Source organism: Seriola lalandi, unplaced genomic scaffold (assembly GCF_002814215.2).
Source record: "Seriola lalandi dorsalis isolate HSWRI2012SDOR001 ecotype SW California unplaced genomic scaffold, Sedor1 jcf7180002054795, whole genome shotgun sequence".
In the NCBI taxonomy this organism is placed as follows: domain Eukaryota; kingdom Metazoa; phylum Chordata; class Actinopteri; order Carangiformes; family Carangidae; genus Seriola; species Seriola lalandi.
This window is the reverse complement of record NW_019525348.1, coordinates 27,059-49,034: the sequence shown is the minus strand read 5'-3', so window position 1 is coordinate 49,034 and position 21,976 is coordinate 27,059. Positions and strand designations below refer to the sequence as shown.

Here is a 21,976-nt window from a genome sequence, read left to right as displayed (position 1 = left end):
TCCAGCTTCATACTGAACAGCTGGATGAGAGTGGAATCAACAAACCCTAACCCATACACACACGTCACCGATAACAACAACAACATCCTCCATGCAGCCTGTGACTGATGCCTCTGAAATGTGTTTGACATTTTTTATTTAATTTTTATTTCCCTACATTGCCTCAGCACAGACATCATGTTTTTATGTCACCAGACTCCCTGATGTCAGCACATGAAACACTCAATGAAAGCATCAACAGTCCTGCACAAACAACACTGGCTCATAAAGGCAAAGAGAGAGAGAGGGTCAGAGCCGACAGAGAGGGGGACAGAGAAGGGGGCACGCCTCAGATCCTCACCCCCTGATTGGAGAGCTGGTATAAAGACCTGGAGCTGGATTGCATGACTTGGCATGCAGCCTCTCACAACCATCTGGGCTGGGCGGACTCTGAGCTGAGTAGTAAACACTGAAGCTGTCACAACTGAATGTTGAGCAACTATTCCAAGAACTAAACCTTTCCCAGTGTGTCATCTCTGAGGAAAACAGGTCACAGAGAACAGACACAAGATAAAGCAGCCATGACACCACACACACGGACATCAGAGAAATATAGTTACATACTAAATGTTTGTCTTTTACATTTATTTTATTTTCTTTGTCATTCAAACATCAAACTTTTAAAGCTCCACATTTTATTCTTCTCCTGTGTTATATTTGAAGTGTTGATCCATGAGAAGAAATATTTGTGGTTTTAAGAAACAAAAATCATCTTATTGTAGTTTTACATCTCCTCTCTCAGGCTTCTCTCTGGAGCTCTAATAACAACAGGTCTGTGAGCCAATCAGAAGAGAGGAGGCTCTGAGCCTCTCTTCTGTTCTGTGACGTCAGAAGTCCCGATGGCTGGTTTTAAGGCTCAGTTTCTGAATACAGGCTGTGTGCATTTCTCTGTGGACTGTGTAAACTGATTGGCTGGCCCTTTAATAAGAATGATATCACACAACAGAAGTTGACAGTGTCACAATCACATAAAAACTATTAAAATCTGGCTAAAAGATCACATTACAATGTAAAATGTCAGCATAATGCTATATGATGGCTACTGATACAAAGACCCCCCCCCCATGACTTCAGACTCCCAGCAGTGAACAGGACCAGTAGAAATGGGAGGGTTCAACAGCCTCTTCCTCCCGAGACAAAACCCTCTTTGTGCTCTGTTTACATGTCTCTCTGTCCAAGGTCCAACACAGTCTCTGAGTCCTGCCTCAATGATTCAGGCTGCTCTTCCGGCAGGTGTGTGTGTGTGTGTGTGTGTGTGTGTGTGTGTGTGTGTGTGGTTTTCCCCTTTCATGTTTCTGTGATGGTTTTGTGAAATACCATAAAGGATGGATATAATAAAGAGCCATCAAAGAGAAATGCAAATATAGTCTACAGATAATCTGTTTCAACAGGTGAGATGACGACTTTGTGTTCACCTATCCTTCCGTGGTTTTTCACATGGACACTGACTCACTAACAACATGACAACACAGAGTTAACTTAGAAGAGCCTGATGACTGCACCAGACTGTCGACACATGCAGACGTTCAGCTGAAAACACGTGAGGACGAGTTTTCCCCACTGAAGTGAAACTGCTGCTTCTGCATCCAACATAAAGACATCACTCACTTACACTTCCTAAAAATATCTCTGATCAGAAATGACTCCCCCTCCTCCTCCTGCTGAGGGGAGGACCAGGTCATGAAGATCAAATGTCAGCAGCGATCTAACAGACTAGACCTACAGGAACACAACATACAGCTGACACTGAGGTAACAGTGACAGAAGAGGAGTGACCAAACAGACATAAGAACTAGAACCGGATCTTTGGGACTCACCGATCTGGTCTTCAGGAATCAGGCTCTCGATGGGCGGCTCCATCTCGGAGCTCTGTCTCAGGTAGCTCTTCATCTGAGTGATGAACTGGCGGAGGGTCTGCAGCAGCTCCAGTCCAGAGGCGTAGCCCTGCCAGGCCTGGGTGCCTGCCCCCTCGCCCATGTAGCTCAGGTAGTCCTGCACCAGGGAGCCGAAGTACGAGCCCTTGTCCCTGGACAGCTCCAGGACCCGGCGGACTGCCCTTTTCTCAGGCGTCAGCAGGGAGTTGAAGACGCCGCTCATCTTACGCAGGTGACCTCGCAGTGCCTTCTGCAGGACCAGAGCGCCGGCACTGGGCCGTCGATTGGTGCGGTGTCCCGGTGGCACCATGGTCAGGTCCTGGTCTTGGTCCTGGTCGCTCTCAAGGCTGACACCATAGTCGGCCTCATCTTCATCGTCGTCGTCGTCATCATCATCATCCTCGATGCTGCAGTAAGGCAGATGGGACGGGGGGATGGAGAGGGGGAGGTGGGTGTTAAGGTCAGCTGCAGTGGGGGGGCTGGGGTCATGAAGAGGGGGGAGGAAGAAGACCGAGGACTGAGAGAAGTCCAGAGAGTCTGAAGAGTCTGTGGACAGGCTCATGTCACTCAACCGCTGGCCCCCCCCACTGCAGTCCTCACTTGCTTCTTCTTCTCCTGGTATCTCCGACTGCTTCGTGGCTGTCATCAGTGACTGTTGTGGAGGACTGCTGGAGTCCTGGGTGCTGGATCTGGTACCAGAACTCTGAGACAGTCTGGCCTTGATAAGGGCCTTCTCAATGGTCTGCTCCTCCAGCGCCAGGTGGCACTGAGCATCCTCCTGGCTCGATGACGGTGAGGCCTTGGCCCGGCGTGGAGAGGAGGAGAGGGACGACAGAGAGAGGGGCAGGGAGGGCCGGGAGATGGATATGGGGGAGCTGATGCTGAGTCTCTTGGGTGGGGAAGACGAGGGGCTGATGCTTAGTGAGGAGCCCAGACGAGAGAGGAGGCTGCTGCCCCTCTCTCTCTCCTCCGCCTTCTCTTTGGGGATGTTGATCCAGGAGATCTTCTCTGGCATGCTGCGCTGTCGGACAGGGGGGGCTGAGCACCGCGAAACAAAACGTGGAGGGGGTGGGCGAGGGGGAGGGGACCGGGACACAGCTTCTGCAGCACTCTGCTTCTGACTGCTGCTGGTGTGACTGGTGTCGTCCTGCAGGTCTGTAGTCTTGATGAGGCTCTGCGGGTCTCTGAGACCTGAGCTCCACACCTGAGGACCGTCCCTGTTGTTAATGACAGGGTACTCCCTCAGGCCCTGCTGTGTTGTGTCAGAGGGGTCGGGGGTGGTGCTCTGATCGCTCTGTGGTTGGTGGACCTTTATGAAGAGGGGGTTGATGAAGCACAGTGCTCCATTGGACTGGCAACACTCGAGCTCAGTTGGGGTGCGAGTTTGAAGCCGAGAGTGCCCTGTCGCCAAGGAGACTGATGTCTGGGCAGGGGAGGGCAGTCTGTCAGAAGCTGATGTCACTGACACTGGGACTGAGTCTTTCCTCCTGCGGCACAGCTGAGTGTCCCAGAAGCCTGGAAGACACAGTGAGAGAAATATGATACAACATATAAGAGCTGGATAGATCTGATCCTCAGGTTAACAGTGACATCATCCACATCAGGTAGTAGACTGTGGACTGAGGTCTTTTTTCAAGCTTTCAGACAAAATCAGTCATTGAACACCAATTCGTTACAGAGCTCATTTTGTTTTTTAAAGGTTCTATAAACGATCATACTCGCCACTAGATGTCGCACTAGACCACCAGTATATCCGACCAAAACAACGCTTTGTCGGCCACAACTCATCCACCACCCCCCCCTCCCTTCATGTTCTCAGTCAGCAAAATGTTACGGAGCCCAGTAAACACACAACAAGCTCAACTGAATAAAGTTTCCCTGTGAACACGAGAGCTAACAAAAACAATCCAGCCACAACCATTAGCTCACGCTAGCATAGCTGTGATATGCTCCACAGCAATGATGACAGTTAGCCAGCTAGCGATAGCAACATTTGCTGAACACATTTATAATATCACTAACAGCAAGTTAGATAACGTTATCATGTCTACTGTAGCAGTCACTAATGAAAACAGACATGTAACATTATGAACCATAAGTTACTGACACATGGAGGAGAAGAAAAAACTGTTCTGGGTCCAGCTGGAGCCTTTAGCAGCTCATAGGGTTCTCCTCCCAGTAAACCAGACCAGGATTGGCTCCACAGTCAGAGTGGGAAAGAAAGTCAGTCTTTGACAGATCCACTGGGACCAGCCACATCAATGACACTGATGGAGCTGGTAAAGACTATAAAAACTTTCGGGGCTGTTTTGACGATCCACTGGCCGATCAGGATTTGAGCCAGAAGTCCTCAGTCCAGTCCACCTGCGCTCAGGTCTGATCTCTCGCTTTGTCTGACGCCTTTAGATGAAAACATGGTTTCTCCTTCAGTGGAGGAAATTCTGGAAGGTCACTTTCACCTGGACGCATACTACACTGTGTCATCATCACCTGTGGGCGGAGCCTGCGTATTTATAAACGTGGGGAGGAGCAATGTTTAACAGTAAGGACTCACATGCATTAACACACATGAACATACGTGCACTAACATGCATGCTCTACCAGACCGGCAACCAAGACAAAGAACAGAAAAAGTCAGATTATAACACACACAGAGGGAGTGTAAGTTTGTTCTCTGCTCAGGATGCAATTCCTCCACTATATCTTTACATAGAAAATAGTTGCTGCTGTGTTATTGTTTAAAATCTCATTTACAATGTTTAAGGCTTGTGAACTAAATAATTACAGTGTAATTACAGTGTATGTTGTGGCATGTGAGGAACATAAATTCCAACTTTGTCTGTTACCAAAACGAAGCTAATGAGATTAGCTCAGCTCAGAGTATCAGTGATGTGAAGCATTTGGGACCTGTTTGGAACCATAAAGGCTTCTGACTCACAATAGCAAGTTTCTCTCGCTGAGCTTTTCTCGAAATACTGTCACCAGTGTTTTTTTTTTTACTGAACACACTAATTAACACTGATCATTATTGTGACATCACCATAGTCTGTCAGTTACTGCAGCAGCCTCCCACTGTAGAATCACTATAATTAATAACAACAATAACTAATGCCACAGACAGACAGACGGATAAATAGATAGACAGACCTGTTAACTCGTCTACTTCCGACCACACACTACAGATCCTTTTATTATAACTTTATATAATTATAGCTCTTTAAACCTCTACATGCTGCTCAGCCTGTCAGGGTGTGTTCTCAAGCTCACAAGAAAGACTTTAACACAAGTGTTTGTTGACTCCATGCCGTACCAGACAGAGCAACACAACACAGACCAACACCAGTGGAGACAATAGGCCATGAGGAACAGCAGTGCCAGACACAGAGCAGAGAGGCCTCAGTACTCACTGTGATCACAGCTCCTGTTGATCTCAGTCTAACGTCTCTGTACTGGTCTGACGGGGCTGAAGACGATACACTGCTGTGTCTGCACAAGCTGAGACTGAACTCTTTGCCTCACTCTCTCTGTTGTGACTCACTCGTTAATGTGTGTGCGGGTGAGCTGTGCTCCTCCCTTTCTCCCTCCCCCTCTCAGTTTTTCTCTCTGACGCTGAGACCAAAGTTTCTCCTGTTTCCCTCCTTCTCTTGTTTACTGTCTCTCTCTCTGCTGATGTTTTCTCCTTTTCCTCAGACTGTTACACTGTCACTATCTTCAGATCAGATTTGAGATCTGTGTGTTTAAGATGTTTCACACTTTGTTTTCCTTCTTCTGCTTCTACAGAATTAATGATTACTCAGTAAAACATGAAAGCATGTTCACACAGGTACACGCAGAGCAAGACCCAGCACTACTGTTCTCACGCACGTACGCACGCACGCACGTGCGCGCACACGTACACACACACACACACACACACACACAGTTCTTTGTTGTGTATCAGCAAATTTGAGGTCACAGTTGCTGCAGTGTGAAGTCATGGACAAAATTTGTACATCTGCAAATCATAATGTGAATTCATGCAATGAGAGTTGCACATCTGTAAAAATATTTTCTCAAAAATACTTTTTGTGTCAATAACTACAACTGCTTGAATCTTCTAGTCTGAAATGGCAAGTTCTGCACGCACTGACTTTTGTACCAAATGTCTCTGTGAAATGTGGAGCAAAAGTGATTTGTACCTGTGGCACCTCAAGCCACGCCCACTTCTTACATAGTCCCTGTAGTAATCACTGAGGAATACAACAGAGGGAACATCTCTGTGTATCATTCAGAGCCACATTAAATGAGGATGTCATCACATAACTGTGTCATTCGGACTCAGTCTGTCAGCTCAGAGCTGAGTCACACACTCAGCCTGAATGGACTGAGAGTCTGTGTGTGGAGGTCATTAAAAGAAGGGTGGAGTGAACACCACCACAGGTTCAAAACTCTGTTCATACCTCAGCTAAATATAGAACAAAACTCTAGAGTTTAAGTTACAGGAAGCAGGTATCAGTCTACTCTCAAAATAAAAGACAATGATCATATGTGTGTCTTCATTACAGTAACAGTTACTCCACACTCTCTGGAAATGGAGGTGTCGGTGTTTTAGGTCCGTGGTATGGTTCTGTTAGACCACTGAGGCCCTCTGCAGCGGGAGGAGCTCCAGAGGCGCCCAGCTGACGCCTGAGTCCATACCCTGCCAAGCGGCACAGATCTGGGCCTGGACCAGACTTTTGTGCCTGGGGGTAAGACATTAACCACTGGTATGTCAGTGGATGGTTGGAGCACTGACTGGTTTACACACAACAGATGTGGTAGGAGGCAGGAGCACCTCTGTCTACAGAGACGTGAAGCTGACTGCAGAGTTATAACAAACACAATAGGATGCAGTGATACTGCACCTCTGCACACATGACTTAGACTCATGACTGACTGAGTTTACACGTGTTAATGTGCCGATTCTTTCAGAATAAAAGACTCTGTCTCAGCATGAATCATGTTGTTTTTATGTATTGTGTTTTTATCTAAATTGGAATAAGTAAACTTAACACTCCACTTTCAGACTGCCCTGTGTGTGTTTGTCCCCCAATGATATGTATAACAGACCTGGTCCAAGTTTAGCGACCTCCTCCAGGTCTGCAGACGTTGTGGCTGAGGCGATGACGTCTGGAAGCTTCAGAGTGAAGGGCAACACGTCCCTGAGAAACAGAGAAAGAGAGAGAGAGCTGAGTGCAAGAGAGAGACCAGGAGAGAGAGAGGGCAGGGCTGAAAATGGCGTGTGAGTCACTCTGTTGAAGAGGAGGAGTGTCTTCAGCTGTAGGGTAATGTGTCTGAGCTCTCCTTACCTGAGGCGTTTTACAAGTCACAGCTTTTAGTTTCCAGAGGTTTGACCACAGCTAGAAATGACACCTACACATGTTATCTTTTCTCAGTGACAGCAAAAGAAAACTGGAGCCTTTGAATGTGAGAAACTGCAGTAGTTGATCGCATGGCTTCCAGAAGCACATTTAAAAGAATAAATTCACCACGCTGAGCTGAACATGTATTTAAGTATGAAAATGTCAAAAGTGCCCTGTTACGGTGTTGACTATAGAAGCTGAGAAAGGCCATACTCACAAATACCTTTTTAACTCATTATCTCAAGATAACAAAACTCGTTTTCTGTTGATATCTTGTTATCTCGAGGTAACAAGTTTTGTTATCTTGAGATAATGTGATAAAAAATATTTGTGAGTATGGCCTTTCTCATTTCCATAATCAAAAAATAAATAAATAAATAAAATAAATACATTATTTTTTTTAATTCCATGTTACCCACTAAGATTTTTTTTTTTTTTTACAGAGAATCTGATCTCACTGTGGCAATAGAACAGCCATTATCTACAGCTGAGGTTAACTATAAAGAGCTTGTCACTTTAAACCTGGTAGGTGACACATTATTATCTGTACTGAAGGAATCTTCTGACCTCCGGTTAAACTGCTGAACATCTCATTGTCCTGTCACAACAAAGAGTCAGGAATGAACTGAATGAATGAATACAGATTGTGAGTCAGTATTTACAGTGGAACATGCAGCAGTCATGTTTTTCTATTTTAACTCTTAAACATCTAAAAATGAATCTCTGCTTCCTGGTTTAGATAAAACATCCTTCACATTTCCTCCTTTGCTTTTTCTGGCTTGTAGTTTTGTTGTGTTGAACTTAAAACTCTTTCCAACCCAATGACTCTATCAGAGTAATGTTGTTAAATGAACACTGAGTGTTTTGGATCACACGATTACAGCAAATTAGTACTTTTATATATAAAATTTCTTATACAATGTCAGATCTAGATCTTCTGTACTGGATATGCTCGCTCTGTGGCTCTCGAGGTAGAGTGGGTTGTGCACTTATTGGAAGATCGGCGGTTCGATTCCTGGATTATCCACGTCACAGTGTCCGTGGGCAAGATACTGAACCCCAAACTGCCCCTGATGCACCATTGGTGTGTAAATTTGTGTGTGGTCTAAAGAAAAGTGCTATCTGAATGTGTCAACCTCTTTGAATGGTCAATGAGCCTAGAAAAAGCTCTATATAAGTGCAGTCTGTTCACCATTAACAAACTGTACCACAGTCCTTTACAGTAGCTTCTTCTTGTTCTTAAAAATGTTGATCCAGGTGTTAAATCTGTATCTAACCTCCCCTCTCTCTAAGATTTCTGGAGAAGAAAGTCACCACTCAGTCATGTGACTTTCTACATCAGGGTTCAAATTATGGGGGGTGTTAATCAAGGAGTTAATCAAGGAGGAAATTTACTGTAAGAAAAGTTATTGTAGAAACACTTTGTTGCTTGAACCTTCCCCTAGTTATGCTGCTATAGGCCCAGACTGCTGGGGAACTTCCCATGATGCACCAACCTATTATTATTATTATCATACATCTCTTTGTGGAACATTGTGCTGTGTTCTCTTTCCTCAAGCTCTCTAGTCTGCACCTCTTTGTGTAGTGGTGAGTAACTGCAGTGATGAACTCACCTGCTGATGCAGCAGAAAGCCACCAGACGGAAAAGGTCTGCAAAGCTCAGTCCTGATCCCTCCAGAGAGAAAGCTGCAGGAGACCAGACCAGAAGAAGACCATGACCAAGACAGACTACAGAAAACTGTGACCTCCTTTGATTGTAACTGAGCACAAACTGTAACAGCTCCTACCATTCTAAACCACACTGACTCTAACTCTGTATCATGTTTCAGTGGTGAAGGGGACAGAGCTGAGACCAGTGTTAAACCAGTGAATACAAAGAGGTAGTAGTGATCTGACCTGGAAGGAGGAGACTTGGTAACTTGGCACACAACTACAACAACTCACAGCCAAAACTTCTGCCACTGAAGCTAATGTGACAGAGACCTGGGTATGAACAGACATAAGTGGCATCAGTGTGGGTACATAACTGTGTTAGTGCCAGAGACTGTCAGGACTGTTGACAAGATTAAAAACAAAGACAAAGACAGATGTGAATATGAAGTGAAGATATGAGCCTATGTAAGTTGGTAAAATCAACATGTTAAATCAAAATGACATAACAACAAAGGGTTAAATGTTAAATGATGCAGATGTGCTGGAGTGAGCTTGTGCTGTCAGCACTGTTGTGTCTTTGAGGTTTTCTACCAGTGTCATGGTTTTCTTCTCCACATATCAGGTGTCAGTACACTGTCTCTTTGTCAGGTGCCTTCTTACTCTTTCATCACTCTTCTTTTCTTTGTTCTATTTTCAGTTATTTAAAAACTTCCTGACACAAAAACCTCAGTGACGTGTTCTCTGCTCTGACGCTGGTCTGTCTGTCAGCACCATGATTACCTACAGAGAGTATGTGCTCTGCAGCCTGTCGCTCTGATGGTGTGTTCTGAAGAGAACAGTAAATGCATAGAGAGAGAGGCTTCATGAAGAACATGAATATACCAGTCAGCATCACTGTTCTCTCTGTGTTCTCACATGGACTGTCATCATTTAACTGCAGTTTGGATTCAGGATGATCTGTGAAGAACCCACTGACTGTTCCCTGTGAGCTTTAAGGTTCTAAAAACTACTTATGTTAATTCACCGACCGCTAATTACAACCTGCTACATCCATGGTATGGTCTGATATTACTGAGGTGGATGTTTGTCTGATGCTGCGTCATATTCTCAACAAGATGAAACTGTTCATTAGGTGACTGATCTATGTAAACTTGTCACTGTAGGAACAGTGGTAACATAACATTAGAAACGAGCCGCAACTTGGGGTGCCCCGGTGGCTCACCTGGAAGAGCACATACCACTCAGGCTCAGCCCTTACCGCAGCGGCCATGGGTTTGAATCTGACTGGTGGCCCTTTGCTGCATTTTCATCCCCTCCCCCTCTCTCTGCAAATTAATTCAGTGTGCACCATAGGTGCGCTCTGGTACATAAACAAATAGCACTACACCTCTGGCAGCGAGGCCCCGCCTCTCTGAGCAAACCCTCTCATCTAAGTATTAACACAGACGACAGCTGAGGAGGAGGAGGGATGAAGAGCAGCAGTGTGAATGTACATTCAGACCTTCAGTATCTCTGTGTCACTGCTGCTCACAGTCACTGCATTCACCAAGATATGATGATCTTCAGGTTACAGTAATCTGATTAAGATACAGATTGTCAGCTTCTCATTTATAGGTCAATAAGTTTACCTGTGAGGGTACAGACTGTACCTGCACAGGTAAACTTATTCTTTCCGGCAGTGAAAACACAGTGTGTTGCTCAGAGGTTTATAACTGAGAGGAAGGACCTGACAGGTGTTAAGCAGGTGTGTGGGTCTGTTTATTGGTCAACGCAGCACTGAGCAGGTTCAACACAGAGGTGTCATTGAAATTAATGGCATCAGAGGTCATTCCATCAGCCTCACATACATTAATGAAAACGTATGGACTGTTAAGAATGGCATTTCTGCTTCTGCTGTCATTTCAACTGTCAATCAAACTGGTTCATGTAGTTTCTCAGTGCCCATGTTCTCTTATAGAACCTTAAAGCTCACAGGGAACAGTCAGTGGGTTCTCCACAGATCATCCTGAATTCAAACTGCAGTTAAATGACGACAGTCCATGTGAGAACACAGAGAGAACAGTGATGCTGACTGGTATATTCATGTTCTTCATGAAGCCTCTCTCTCTATGCATTTACTGTTCTCTTCAGAACACACCATCACAGTGATCAGAGGTGCTGACACACAGACCAGCGTCAGAGCAGAGAACACGTCACTGAGGTTTTTGTGTCAGGAAGTTTTTAAATAACTGAAAATAGAACAAAGAAAGAAGAGTGATGAAAGAGTAAGAAGACACCTGACAGAGAGACAGTGTACTGACACCTCTGATATGTGGAGAAGAAAACCATGACACCACAGTGCTGACAGCACAAGCTCACTCCAGCACACACACTGTTTTGTTGTCTAGTCAGAGTCTGTCTCTGTATCCTCTGATCTGGGTCAGTCCTCTTTAATCGAGCTGAGCTGCATCACTTCCACTGCATGATTGGTCTGTACCGAGAGGTCTACTCTGGACTTTGTCTCTCAGATATCAAATATCAATAACAGTGGTAATGAAAGAGATTAAGTCTATCAGCCATGTTTTAAAATAATCCACTCCTCCATTATACAAAACCTCAAAAACATCATCCAGCTCTCTAGACCAACATCTGGGTCTCATGCTCAACCTCTCAGACAGGTGTCGTCTTGTTCCTTGACGTTGGTACTTTGCATTTTCTTCTCTACCATTTAATTGGTTCTATAGAAAAGTTGTTTATTTTGATAAGTGGTTTCTGTGAGTTTCCATCTGCGGCTCGGCTCATTCTTGTTTTAAGATCTAAGATGTTAAGATCAGTGTAACCTAGTGCTGTGTAACAGTAATAGATTAGATCAGGTAGTGTAAGTCCTCCTGCTTCTTTCTGGTTTTGTAGGATTTTGGGTATGATTGCTTGTTTTCGTACCATTTACATTAAAACACGTGGGTGTTATATGGGTGTTATATGGTTCTGAAATAATAAAAAACGTGAAAATATGGATTTTGAGTGTTATTTTTTCAGTAATCCAGGTAGCTCACTTTGTTTCAGCTCCATTAAAGGTTGAACTGTTTTTAAACACCAACTTCCACAGCTTTGGTTTTATTCAGACAGGGTCAGGGGTCAGACATACTGTATATCACCACTGCAGAGGGTGAATTTCCCATGATTACTTGCTGTCTTTATTCCAGTGTCTAATGTATGATAGTGCTACAGCAGGAAACCTGAGAGCCAGCCCTCGAAGGAGAAACAACAGAGAAACAACACATGAAGAAGAGTTCACAGGTCCTTACTGTACTGGCTCTCCCTGACAGGGAAGTCTCTGACAGGTTCTTCAGAGTCCTGGTCCATACGTAGAGATATGACCTTTCTCTGCAGGCTGGCTGACCTCCTCACCACAAACATCTGCAGGGACATTGAAGCCAATCAGAACAGTACCCTCATTACTGAAGAGCAGTGTCTTTCTGTAAGTGCAGGGCTGGTGACATGGAGAGGGAGGTCACAGGATACATTTGTTCTAATGTGTAGGTATTTACCTCATGTGATGTATAATGTGAAAGCAGGACAGCTGGAGTTTACTTGTGTTGAATGAACTGTTTCTACCTGTGTGTGTCTGTAGACAGGGTTCGAATTATGGGGGGGGCCGGGGGAGTCTGACCCCCTGATTAAGACTCGGACCCACCCAAAAGAGGTAAAAACTACAGTTCAGGGGGGGTTGAAATGTTTATATATCTTCTTACCTGTAATTGTAAATATTTCAAAAATATTTCTCATTTTCATGCCTGTAAGAATCTTGTACTATGATATCAGACACCCCTAAAGTGGACCGTACCATCTCTTAAACTTGACGTTTCGCTGACGTCTCGTCTGCCTGCCTCACTCCATCAGTGGCTTTCGACCTCAAATCTCTACTCCCATGCGTTGTGCAGACACTGTTGTAAGTAGCAGTAGCTAACTATATAGCTTTATTAATACACTTTACTTTCTTACCTTAAGAGTGTCTGAATTAGATTGTGTCAAGTATCTATGGACAAACGCTAATGTTAGCTAGTTTCTAACTTTAGCCTAAAGTTACAGTTTAGAGATTCATTTTTACACCAACATAGAGTTTATTTTTTCATTCCGTGTGGTGGTTCGGTTAGTCTCTTACTTTTTCCGCTGCACCACAACAGCAGGGGCCAGCCCCATAATGATGAATGTCACTGACTGACTGACTGACTGAGTGATCATATTTCCACCACTGGTCAGCCAAATGCCATGAGTGAGGAAATATTGTAATTTCTACTCCACTGCATTTATTTGAAAAGCTTCAGTGTAACAGGCAAGACACTGTAAGGACTGCATCACTTCAGTTCACCAAAGCACATGCCTGAATTTTACTGGGTTCCCTCTCACCCGGAGAAAAGTGATTGTATAATTCGCACTCTGGTCCGTAGCTGCTCTCTTACCCCTGCCTCCTGGTTCTGCAGGAGGAGCATGGCATCCTGGTGGCTGAGGCTCAGCTGTAACCATACAGCATGAGTGTGGATCAGCCTGTCCAGAACACTGAGCCGCCGGTGGAGAGAGTCGTAACCCGAATCTCTGGCTCCGGCTGGTCCTGCTCTGATCCCAGCACAGGGTGAGGGCTGCAGGAAGAGACCTCCCACCTCTTCACTCAGCCTGGAAACAGGGACACACCAGGGTCACATGTTTTACATGTTTCACTATATCAACATTTTAATATTCACAGGATTTCAGTTGAACTCCAGATCAGTCCAGTTTACATGATATACTTTATGATTATTGTAACCTATAGAGACTGAACACTCCTCACATAACAACTGTTTCCACAAAAATACACAGAATAAAAACCACAGAAGAATACACAGTGAATCAATGATTAGCACCCAACTCCAACTGTCAACAGCAGCTGACCCAGAGGGGAGTGGTCCACTGTGGTCCAATCAGCTGTCACATCCAAATAATGATGATAATCAATATAATCAATCCCTGCATTCAGCAGGTGATTAATGCACTGCTGCAGCTCTTTACACAGACTTTCCCTGACTGAGTTCTTCTCCTTTGGAGAGTGAGTAAGAGTGAATACGACTAACTCACCCATGATTCCACTCAACAGCCCCGTTTAGGAGGAATGCTTCTTATTCATGTAGTTTTTAAAGCGGTTTTTACACTTAGTCTCTTTCAGCTCTCCAAATGAACGCAGAGCAATTAGTCAGCATTTGTTTCACAGGTGTGAACACTCCTAAAACTCCCTCCCTCTGAAGCTTCAAGTCCATATAGCAGTTATCTTATAACCTGTACATTGTGAACAGAGAGTAGACAGATCACCTGCTGGAAAAAAACAAACAGACTGAACCATGACCGCTGGTAACAACAGTGGGACAAGGAAACCATGACTGTACCTCTCCAACACATCCAACAGACTGCTTCAAATCCCTGCCCAACTTCTTCCCATCATGCCCTGCAGTTTTTTACTAGAACGATTACGGTAGATTTGTGTTGTGATTAATTCCTCTTCTGAGACTTTGTTCAGACAGAACCTGTTATGATCTGAGGAGGTGAGACAGACCAGGACAGACACACTGTCAATAAATCCAGTTAGTTATCAGTCAGTTATCAATTAGTTATCAGTTCATTATCAGTAAGTCATCAGTTGGTTATCTGTTTGTTATCAGTTAGTCATCAGTTGGTTATCTGTTGGCTATCAGTTAGTCATCAGTTGGTTATCTGTTGGCTATCAGTTAGTCATCAGTTGGTTATCTGTTGGCTATCAGTTAGTCATCAGTTGGTTATCTGTTGGTTATCAATTAGTTATGAGTAAGTAAGGTGGTGGTGGTGGTGGTGGGGTTGTCTCACCTCCTCAGATCTTAACAGGTTCTGTCCGACCAAAGTCTCAGAAGAGGAATTAATCATCACAAATTAACAGTAAACGTTTTAGTTAAGGTCTGCAGGGCATGATGGGAATTCAGCTTCATCTTATACACATACACATGATGACTGTTCTATTCACAGCTGATATTGGGTTATTATCAGTGGTTTTTCTGTCAGTTTAAGATGTTAATATCCAGGTTCAAAGACTGATGGGAGTGAATGCTGACAGCTCTGCGACAGCTGAGTGTTACTCTTCACACAACACTGCACAAACAGAGGCCGGTCAGGAACGTCCTCTGCTGGTAGTCACAGGGAACTGCACCACATGAAACCAGATGTCAGAAGAGAATCACACACTACACTCACCTGAAGACTGGATCTGCGCTGTGGTCCCCCTCTGCAGGCTTAGGCTGTTTCCCCAGCTCCTTCTTCAAGGTGCCAAGCTCCCAGGCAAATGAGTCGATCAGCTGGAGAGACACAGACAGAGTCAATGACAGTTCAGAGATCAGATTGCACAGGACACATGAAGAGAGAGGGGTTCAGCTGCAGGACTGTGTTTAGCTATTTCTAGTTTCTAGTGGTGTGAGCTGGGTTTCATTTCTGCAAGTCTGTAGTTGTGTGTAACATTAATGACTAAACTATGTGACCACGTAGAGGGTGAGATATGTTAAAAATTATTGATAAAATAGTATCAGTCCAAAATAATCATCATCATCACAGTAACTACCTGACGGAAAATGTATCTGTACACAAATCAAAATAAAGCTATTTAACATCATCAGCTGTTACATCAAATCACATCACTGGGTCTGTGTGTGGATTCACACACCTGAACACAGATTTTGCTGCTGCTGTTTTTGGGTATTTTATGATTATGAGATGTTTTGGTCTCATTAAGTTATTATTTGACTTTTAATTAATTTTTTTGTTTTTGTCAGATCCTGAGTTAATTAGGATTTCAAAGTGTCACTGCTGGTTGTTTTTATATGATTTTTATTAGAAAATTCATTCATTAATTCATAACTTTCAGCAGAGGTCTCCAGTTCACACTGTACATGGGCTGTTTTCACTAGGGGTGTGTGTGTGTGTGTGTGTGTGTGTACGTGTGTTTGTGTGTCTCTGATTCTAAATGATTTAACGAGACAGAGCAGGAAGTTAACGAGCTCCTCATCCTAGATATCTAAGCAACAACTTTCATAGGAAAACTGTTTATATTTATCTTCCTGGAACTCAGATTGACCCTGATTCTTCTCTCTGTGACACTGGTCTCATGTGTTTCGTTTCCCAGTTGTTGGGACATGTTTGTGTTGAGCAACATCACATCAGCACAGTGACGAAATTAACTGTTTTAAAGGAACTCACAGAGTCTGACTGTGTGGCTTGTGGTTTATAGCCTCAGATATTTACAATGGCAGGATTACATTAACCACATTATTAATGTGACATGTTAGCTCATAGTAACTCATCGTAACTCATGTTAGCGCATGTTAGCTCATGGTAACTCATGTTAGCTCCTGTTAGCTCATGGTAACTCACGTTAGCTCAAGTTAGCTCATGGTAACTCATGTTAGCTCATGTTAGCTCATGGTAACCCACGTTAGCTCATGGTAACTCACGTTAGCTCATGTTAGCACATGTTAATTCATGATAGCTTGTGAGTTCCTCATGTTAACACGTTAGCTCATTTTAACACTTTAGCTCATGTTAACTCATGTTAGCTCATGTTAACTCATGTTAGATCATGTATCATCTTACTCAAACTATGTTGTGACAGAACAACATCCAATCTTCCATCTTTCCCTTATGTACACTGCTGTGATAAGGTTTCATAGCTTCTCTGCTGTGAGGTATGGTAACACCGACAGCTCATGTGTGTCCTGTAACTAAATGCTGCAAGAGGCTGGAAACCAAAAGTCTGTGATCTGTGTCACTGATGTAGTTCAGCACATTAAGCCAGTCAACCACAGGTGTACAGGTGGAGTATATGAGGTCTAATGACCTTTGTGATCTGTTACTCTCCATATCACCTGTGCTACATTTGAATTTAAATACCTCAGTCTGATACACTGACAAACGATTCTCTGATTACAGTGCTAAGTAGTTTCCAAAGTAACAGTCATCTGCACTTTCCACTCATCTAGTGATCAACAGTTTCCTGGTTCACAGGTGAGGTAAGAGGTGTGGCCCAGGTAAGCCCTTTGTGTTTTCTGATCTCACCAACATAATCTTTCTGTATTCCTGTTTATTATTATGGACTCCCCCCTACTCTGAGAGACCTTCATGTATACTGTATGTGAAGAGACAGAGAGTCAGATTAGTGATGTGTACCTTGAAGAAACTGCCCTTCCTCTCCTGCCTGCAGGGTGGACTGACAGAGGACATGATGTCTGCAGTCTTCTCTGAGTCCCTCTGTGTACTGAGCTGTCTGTGGAGGAAATACACATCAGAGCTTCACATCAGGAGAAACAGAGGGCAGCTGAGGTATGACCGAGATCAGTGTCAGGGACAGAGGGGGTGTGAAAAGATGTTCCTGCTGCTCTTGTCCAAACTCTTCAGAAATTAAGTGTGTCTGTGAGTCACGAGGAAACACAGTATTGTTGTGTAGTTAACCAGGAAGTCAAAGGTCCATGTAACAGCTGTTCTGAAGAAAGCTCCAGCAAACTCCACCTCCACCTGTCATATATGATCAAAAGCTCCAGAAGTGCTACTAGATGGACCCTGAGGTAAGACGCTGTCAACTGTTACTATTGAAGTAAAGACACATGTATGTCTCAGGTCTACAGCCATGATGGAGGCAATGACCGGTGTCTGTACTGAGCTCTGTTTCCTGATGATCCTCTCAGGCTCTGTCCACAGTGACACCTTTTAGTTTTGTCATCTCTTTTGCTCTGTTTACTCCTGGTGTTCACACTACTCTGGAGTCTTTAGCCCCTAAAACAGAGACTTTCAGAAACTCTGCTGGACCTGTTTTAGTCTGAAAACTCTGGGGTTGTGTCCCTCTGGCCAGACAGAAACTGAGACTTTCAGAAACGATGACTCAGACACCTGCCTCACCTCCTGATTTGGTCTCATCAGCCCGGACTACTAGTGGTGAATACAACATAGATAATGAAACAAATGTTACTGGACCTTGTTGGTTTTGCTAGCAGCTGTTCCTTGTTCAAAGTGTTTTCTGTAACTTACCAACTGCAGAGTAAACAATATGCTTCCTGTTACACCAGTTCGCACATGCCTAGCATACATGAATGGCCATGTGATATGTGTTTTCAGGCTTGTTAGTCTAGAGGGAGATTATTTCTTATACAGAGCTAGCCTCTTTGAGTGGTGGATAAGACTAGAAAAAAACTATATATATAAGTTCAGTCCATTTACCATTCAGACTCATACTTCAGTCTGGACCAAGCCTCAACCTCTGAGGACCACAACCTGCGGTTCCTCTAATAGCCACTAGAGTCTGGCTCCAACAGTGAGTCAATCCCCATAGACTCCCATGTTCAAATGTCCAACTTTACAGCAGAAATAAACATGTTTACAGCCTGGTACAAAAACAGTTTTGGTCTCTAATTTCCTCCTTCATTACAACTGTTTATATAACTCACCTGTTTACATTTTATTAAAGTTATTATTATAATTGGTGGCGTGGCCACTTTGAGTGACTGGTGGGTGAGTGTATGCTTGCCACAAACTGGTGTGCACCAAAGACTCAGCTCCACACGCCCTTCCTTTTTGCCCATTTTTGGATTTGCTAGGAGTTAGGGTCAGAGTCAAGCACTGCTAAGATGGTGACAGTGGAGCAGCTCACTCTGAGCTTCAAAACCGCTCTTCAGAAACCTGTGGGTGATCCATCTACCTTACTCATTTTGTACAGTTACATTTAGTAACTTGAAGATCTCCAGCTGTAATTTCTTTGATTTGATCATGTGGCTGCAGTGTTCTGTTGATCTCAACTAACTCCTCCTCCAACCTGAACAACCACACAGGTCATTTTTTTTTCAACCCTCTGATAAGACCCATTGGAGTGCTCCTGTCATAATTACTATGACCACTAGATGTCACCTAGCAACATAGCGTAACTACTCACTACACCAGCATGAGCTGCCTTTATGGCTGAAGTTGAGGGGGACTTGCCCAACTCCAACATTTCTTGGAGGAACTGGAGAATGTCGTGGGCTGTGCAGGAGAGTGGGTCCACCTGTCTCGAGTCGCACCATGATTGAAACACTCCCCAACGGAATTAATATGCCGCCCTTGTTGATGGAGCCTGGGCTCCCTGTAGAGTGCGAACCACTGACTGGGGCAAACCCATGGCTAGGAACTTGGTCCTCTCAGGGGCCAGGCCGAAAGCCTGAGCCCCTGGGGAAAGGGATGAAAAAGCGTCACGTGAGCCTGAGACAGGAGGTCCCGCCGAAAAGGAAGCTCCCAGGGCAGTCCTCGAAGGAGGGGTGCTATTGCTGTAAACCAGATCATCTGGGGTGCAGGAGGATGAAGGGAGGGAAAGCATACAGGAGGCGCTGCGGCCACTGATGTGTCATCGCATCTGTGCCCAAGGGAGGATCGTCTCTCCCTATGGAGAAGAAGAGGGGACAGTGAGCCGTCTCCCTGGAGGTAAAGAGATTGGCTATTGCAGTACCAAAGCAGTACCTGATCTGGTGTACAACCTCTGGATGCAGCCTCCATTCTCCAGGGAAGGGCTCGCCGCTGGAGGGCTGATTTGCCGCATGGTTCATCCGACCCGGCGCATATATCACTTTCCGGGACTTGAAATGTGGGTATGCCCACTCCCATATCGTCCAAGCCAATCTGCAAAGGCGTGACCCCCCTGTCTGTTTACATAGGCTGCTGCCACTGTACTGTCTGTCCTCACCAGCACATGGCGATCCCTCAGCTCTGGCTGGAAGTGCAGAAGAGCTAGGTAGATGACCTGTTCTCCAAGATTGATGTGCTGTGTCAACCAGGACCCGTGCAACCGCTGATGCCTCTGCCCTCGTGGATGGCTCACCAGCCAACTAGGGAGGCGTCGGATCTGTGGTCCAAGGCACAGGAGGCAGCTCTGCACTGGGCGCATGTTGAGGAGAGCTAGGGGCACAATGTGGACCGTTGCTGCCATCAACCCCAGGAGGTGGAGGCATAACTTCCAAGTTACCCTCACCCCCAAATGGAACTGGGACAAGCAAGCCCTGAGGGCGGCCCGTCTTCCAGGAGTTGGAGAAAGAGTTCCTGCTTTGGCATCCAAACAGGAATTCCGTAGTCTGTGAGGGCTGGAGCTGGCTCTTCCTCCTGTTGAGGCGCAGGCCCAGGTGCTCTAAGTGCTACAGGAGCCGGGCCACATTGTTTTGATAGTGCTTGTCCAAACGAGCACACACCAGCCAGTCGTCCAGGTACGGCCACGGCCCTGCCCCCTCCGCCGAACACGCCGGTTGGCCTCCAAAATGACCTGTAGGTCACATGAAGCCACAGAGTCCAGCTGGGGTGGCCAAGACCATGGAGCTGTCAGGACCCGCTGTTCATGGCACTGTCGGAAGCATTCCTGACATCTCCCTAGCACAACGGCAGGCATCTTGGGCCTGCTGGAGCATTTTATTTGCATCTGGCCCAAACATGGCAGATGGCACCACAGACAGACTAAGCAAACAGGCATGGTCTTCCCCCTGCAGCCGTGACTGAGACAACCAGAGATTACGCTTCACCATCCAGAGGGAGGCCGTGGCCCTGCCTGTCGCCACCGCCTGCTCTTTCATTAGCTTAGCTAGGAGTGAGGACACCTGCTGTACCTCAGCAACCAGGTAAGAACCTCCCTCCTCCAACTGTTGTGCCAGCTGGCGCTGATACCAGGCCAAAATAACCCCTGTATGAACCAGCTGTCCCTGGATTGCCATAGCTCCATGCACCCTTGCAAGCATGACATCCATCATTTTAGTATTCCTGCTGGGGCAACTTGGCTTCCCCAAGACAGATTTGATAGGGGAGACCAAGGCCCCTCAGGCCTGATCCATGGGAGGTGGTGGTCCACAGCCAATCCTCTCCTAACCATGCACACATGTTAGTCGTCTACATAGACCTGACTAGTAATTGGCCTCAGATGGTTTATCAAACTGCTTAGGTACCAGTTCCTTCTAAATCAGGAAGCAGCAGTACAGAGAAAGAGCGTGTTTGACTCACTTCATCAACAAAAGGGATGCTGCCTGGCCTATCTCAGCTGGCATTTCAATTCCCAATGCTTGAGCGGCCTGAGTAATGACTTGGCAATAAAATGGAGGTGGATGCTCCTGCGCCTCCTCTACCTGCCTTCTCTCCACACACACACACCAGGTTTTCAATCTCTGACTCAAACACCATTATGTCAATCTTCCCTTCATCCGATGCGTCAGATGTGGAACACACTAGATCAAGCTCCTCCTGCCTCACCTGGGCAGAGGAGGGCTGCTGTGTAGTAAACGGTGCTGACACAGGGAAGGCCATTATCAACCCTTCCCCAATAGCTGCACCCTGGATATTGAGGCTCACCCCTACTTGGTCATTCCAAACCACCACTCTTGGCTGCTCCGCCTGCTGCAGCTGCTCAATGAAAGTGGCAGGACGCTTGTGAGAGAAAGCTAGAGCCCTAGCCTCCCTCTAGCTGGCAGAATAAAAGAGTTCATGCAGGATGCTGGGTCCTGGCTGTCCATGCCGGCATGGTCCAGCCCTAAGCAACGCACACATTGATCATGACCATCCTCCATTGGCATTTTTATTCCACAACCCAGACAGGTGTGGGCTACCAGGTTTGCTTCCATATGTTAAGAATGTATGTGAATGGTTATGTAACTCAGGATTCGCTGGAAAATGCCACCGGTAGCACTATTCACCCCTCATACATCCCACACTCTGACAAGACGCCAAAGTGGAACATGGAGGCGTTCCCCTGACCCAGCTTTCCCCTTGTTTACTTCCTGAAAAAACACACACGGCTAAAGTATGTTCGCTCACGGCGTCCGAGGTCAGATTCCATGAGGAACAATCGCTGTGAGCATTAGACAGCGCCGCCGCCAACACACACGAGCTACACTTCAGCCACGGTGTAAAGGCGATCAGCTGAAGAACGCGCCCACTGCTTCCTCCAACTAGGTCGGATTGCACATGGGACAATTGCTAGCAAGCAGCAAACCGGAAAAACCTGGTGCCACAAGC

General features: G+C 45.5%; 1 protein-coding gene across 2 annotated transcripts in view; it reads right to left on the bottom strand.

Annotated features, from left to right (window-relative positions):
- LOC111669487 (ras and Rab interactor 2-like) overlaps positions 1-21,976 on the bottom strand; it is a 41,310-nt gene that overhangs the window by 10,793 nt on the left and 8,541 nt on the right. The window contains exons 2-8 of one of the 2 annotated variants that reach the window (XM_087179193.1): positions 17,138-17,234; positions 15,176-15,276; positions 13,387-13,597; positions 12,232-12,343; positions 8,908-8,980; positions 7,002-7,120; positions 1,857-3,428 (exon numbers count right to left, since the gene is read on the bottom strand). In XM_087179193.1, coding sequence (XP_087035319.1) covers positions 1,857-3,428; positions 7,002-7,120; positions 8,908-8,980; positions 12,232-12,343; positions 13,387-13,597; positions 15,176-15,276; positions 17,138-17,191 — 2,242 coding nt within the window. In that variant the 5' untranslated portion in view covers positions 17,192-17,234. The remainder of the gene's footprint in view (positions 1-1,856; positions 3,429-7,001; positions 7,121-8,907; positions 8,981-12,231; positions 12,344-13,386; positions 13,598-15,175; positions 15,277-17,137; positions 17,235-21,976) is intronic. The other variant, XM_023425802.2, reaches the window with a different exon arrangement.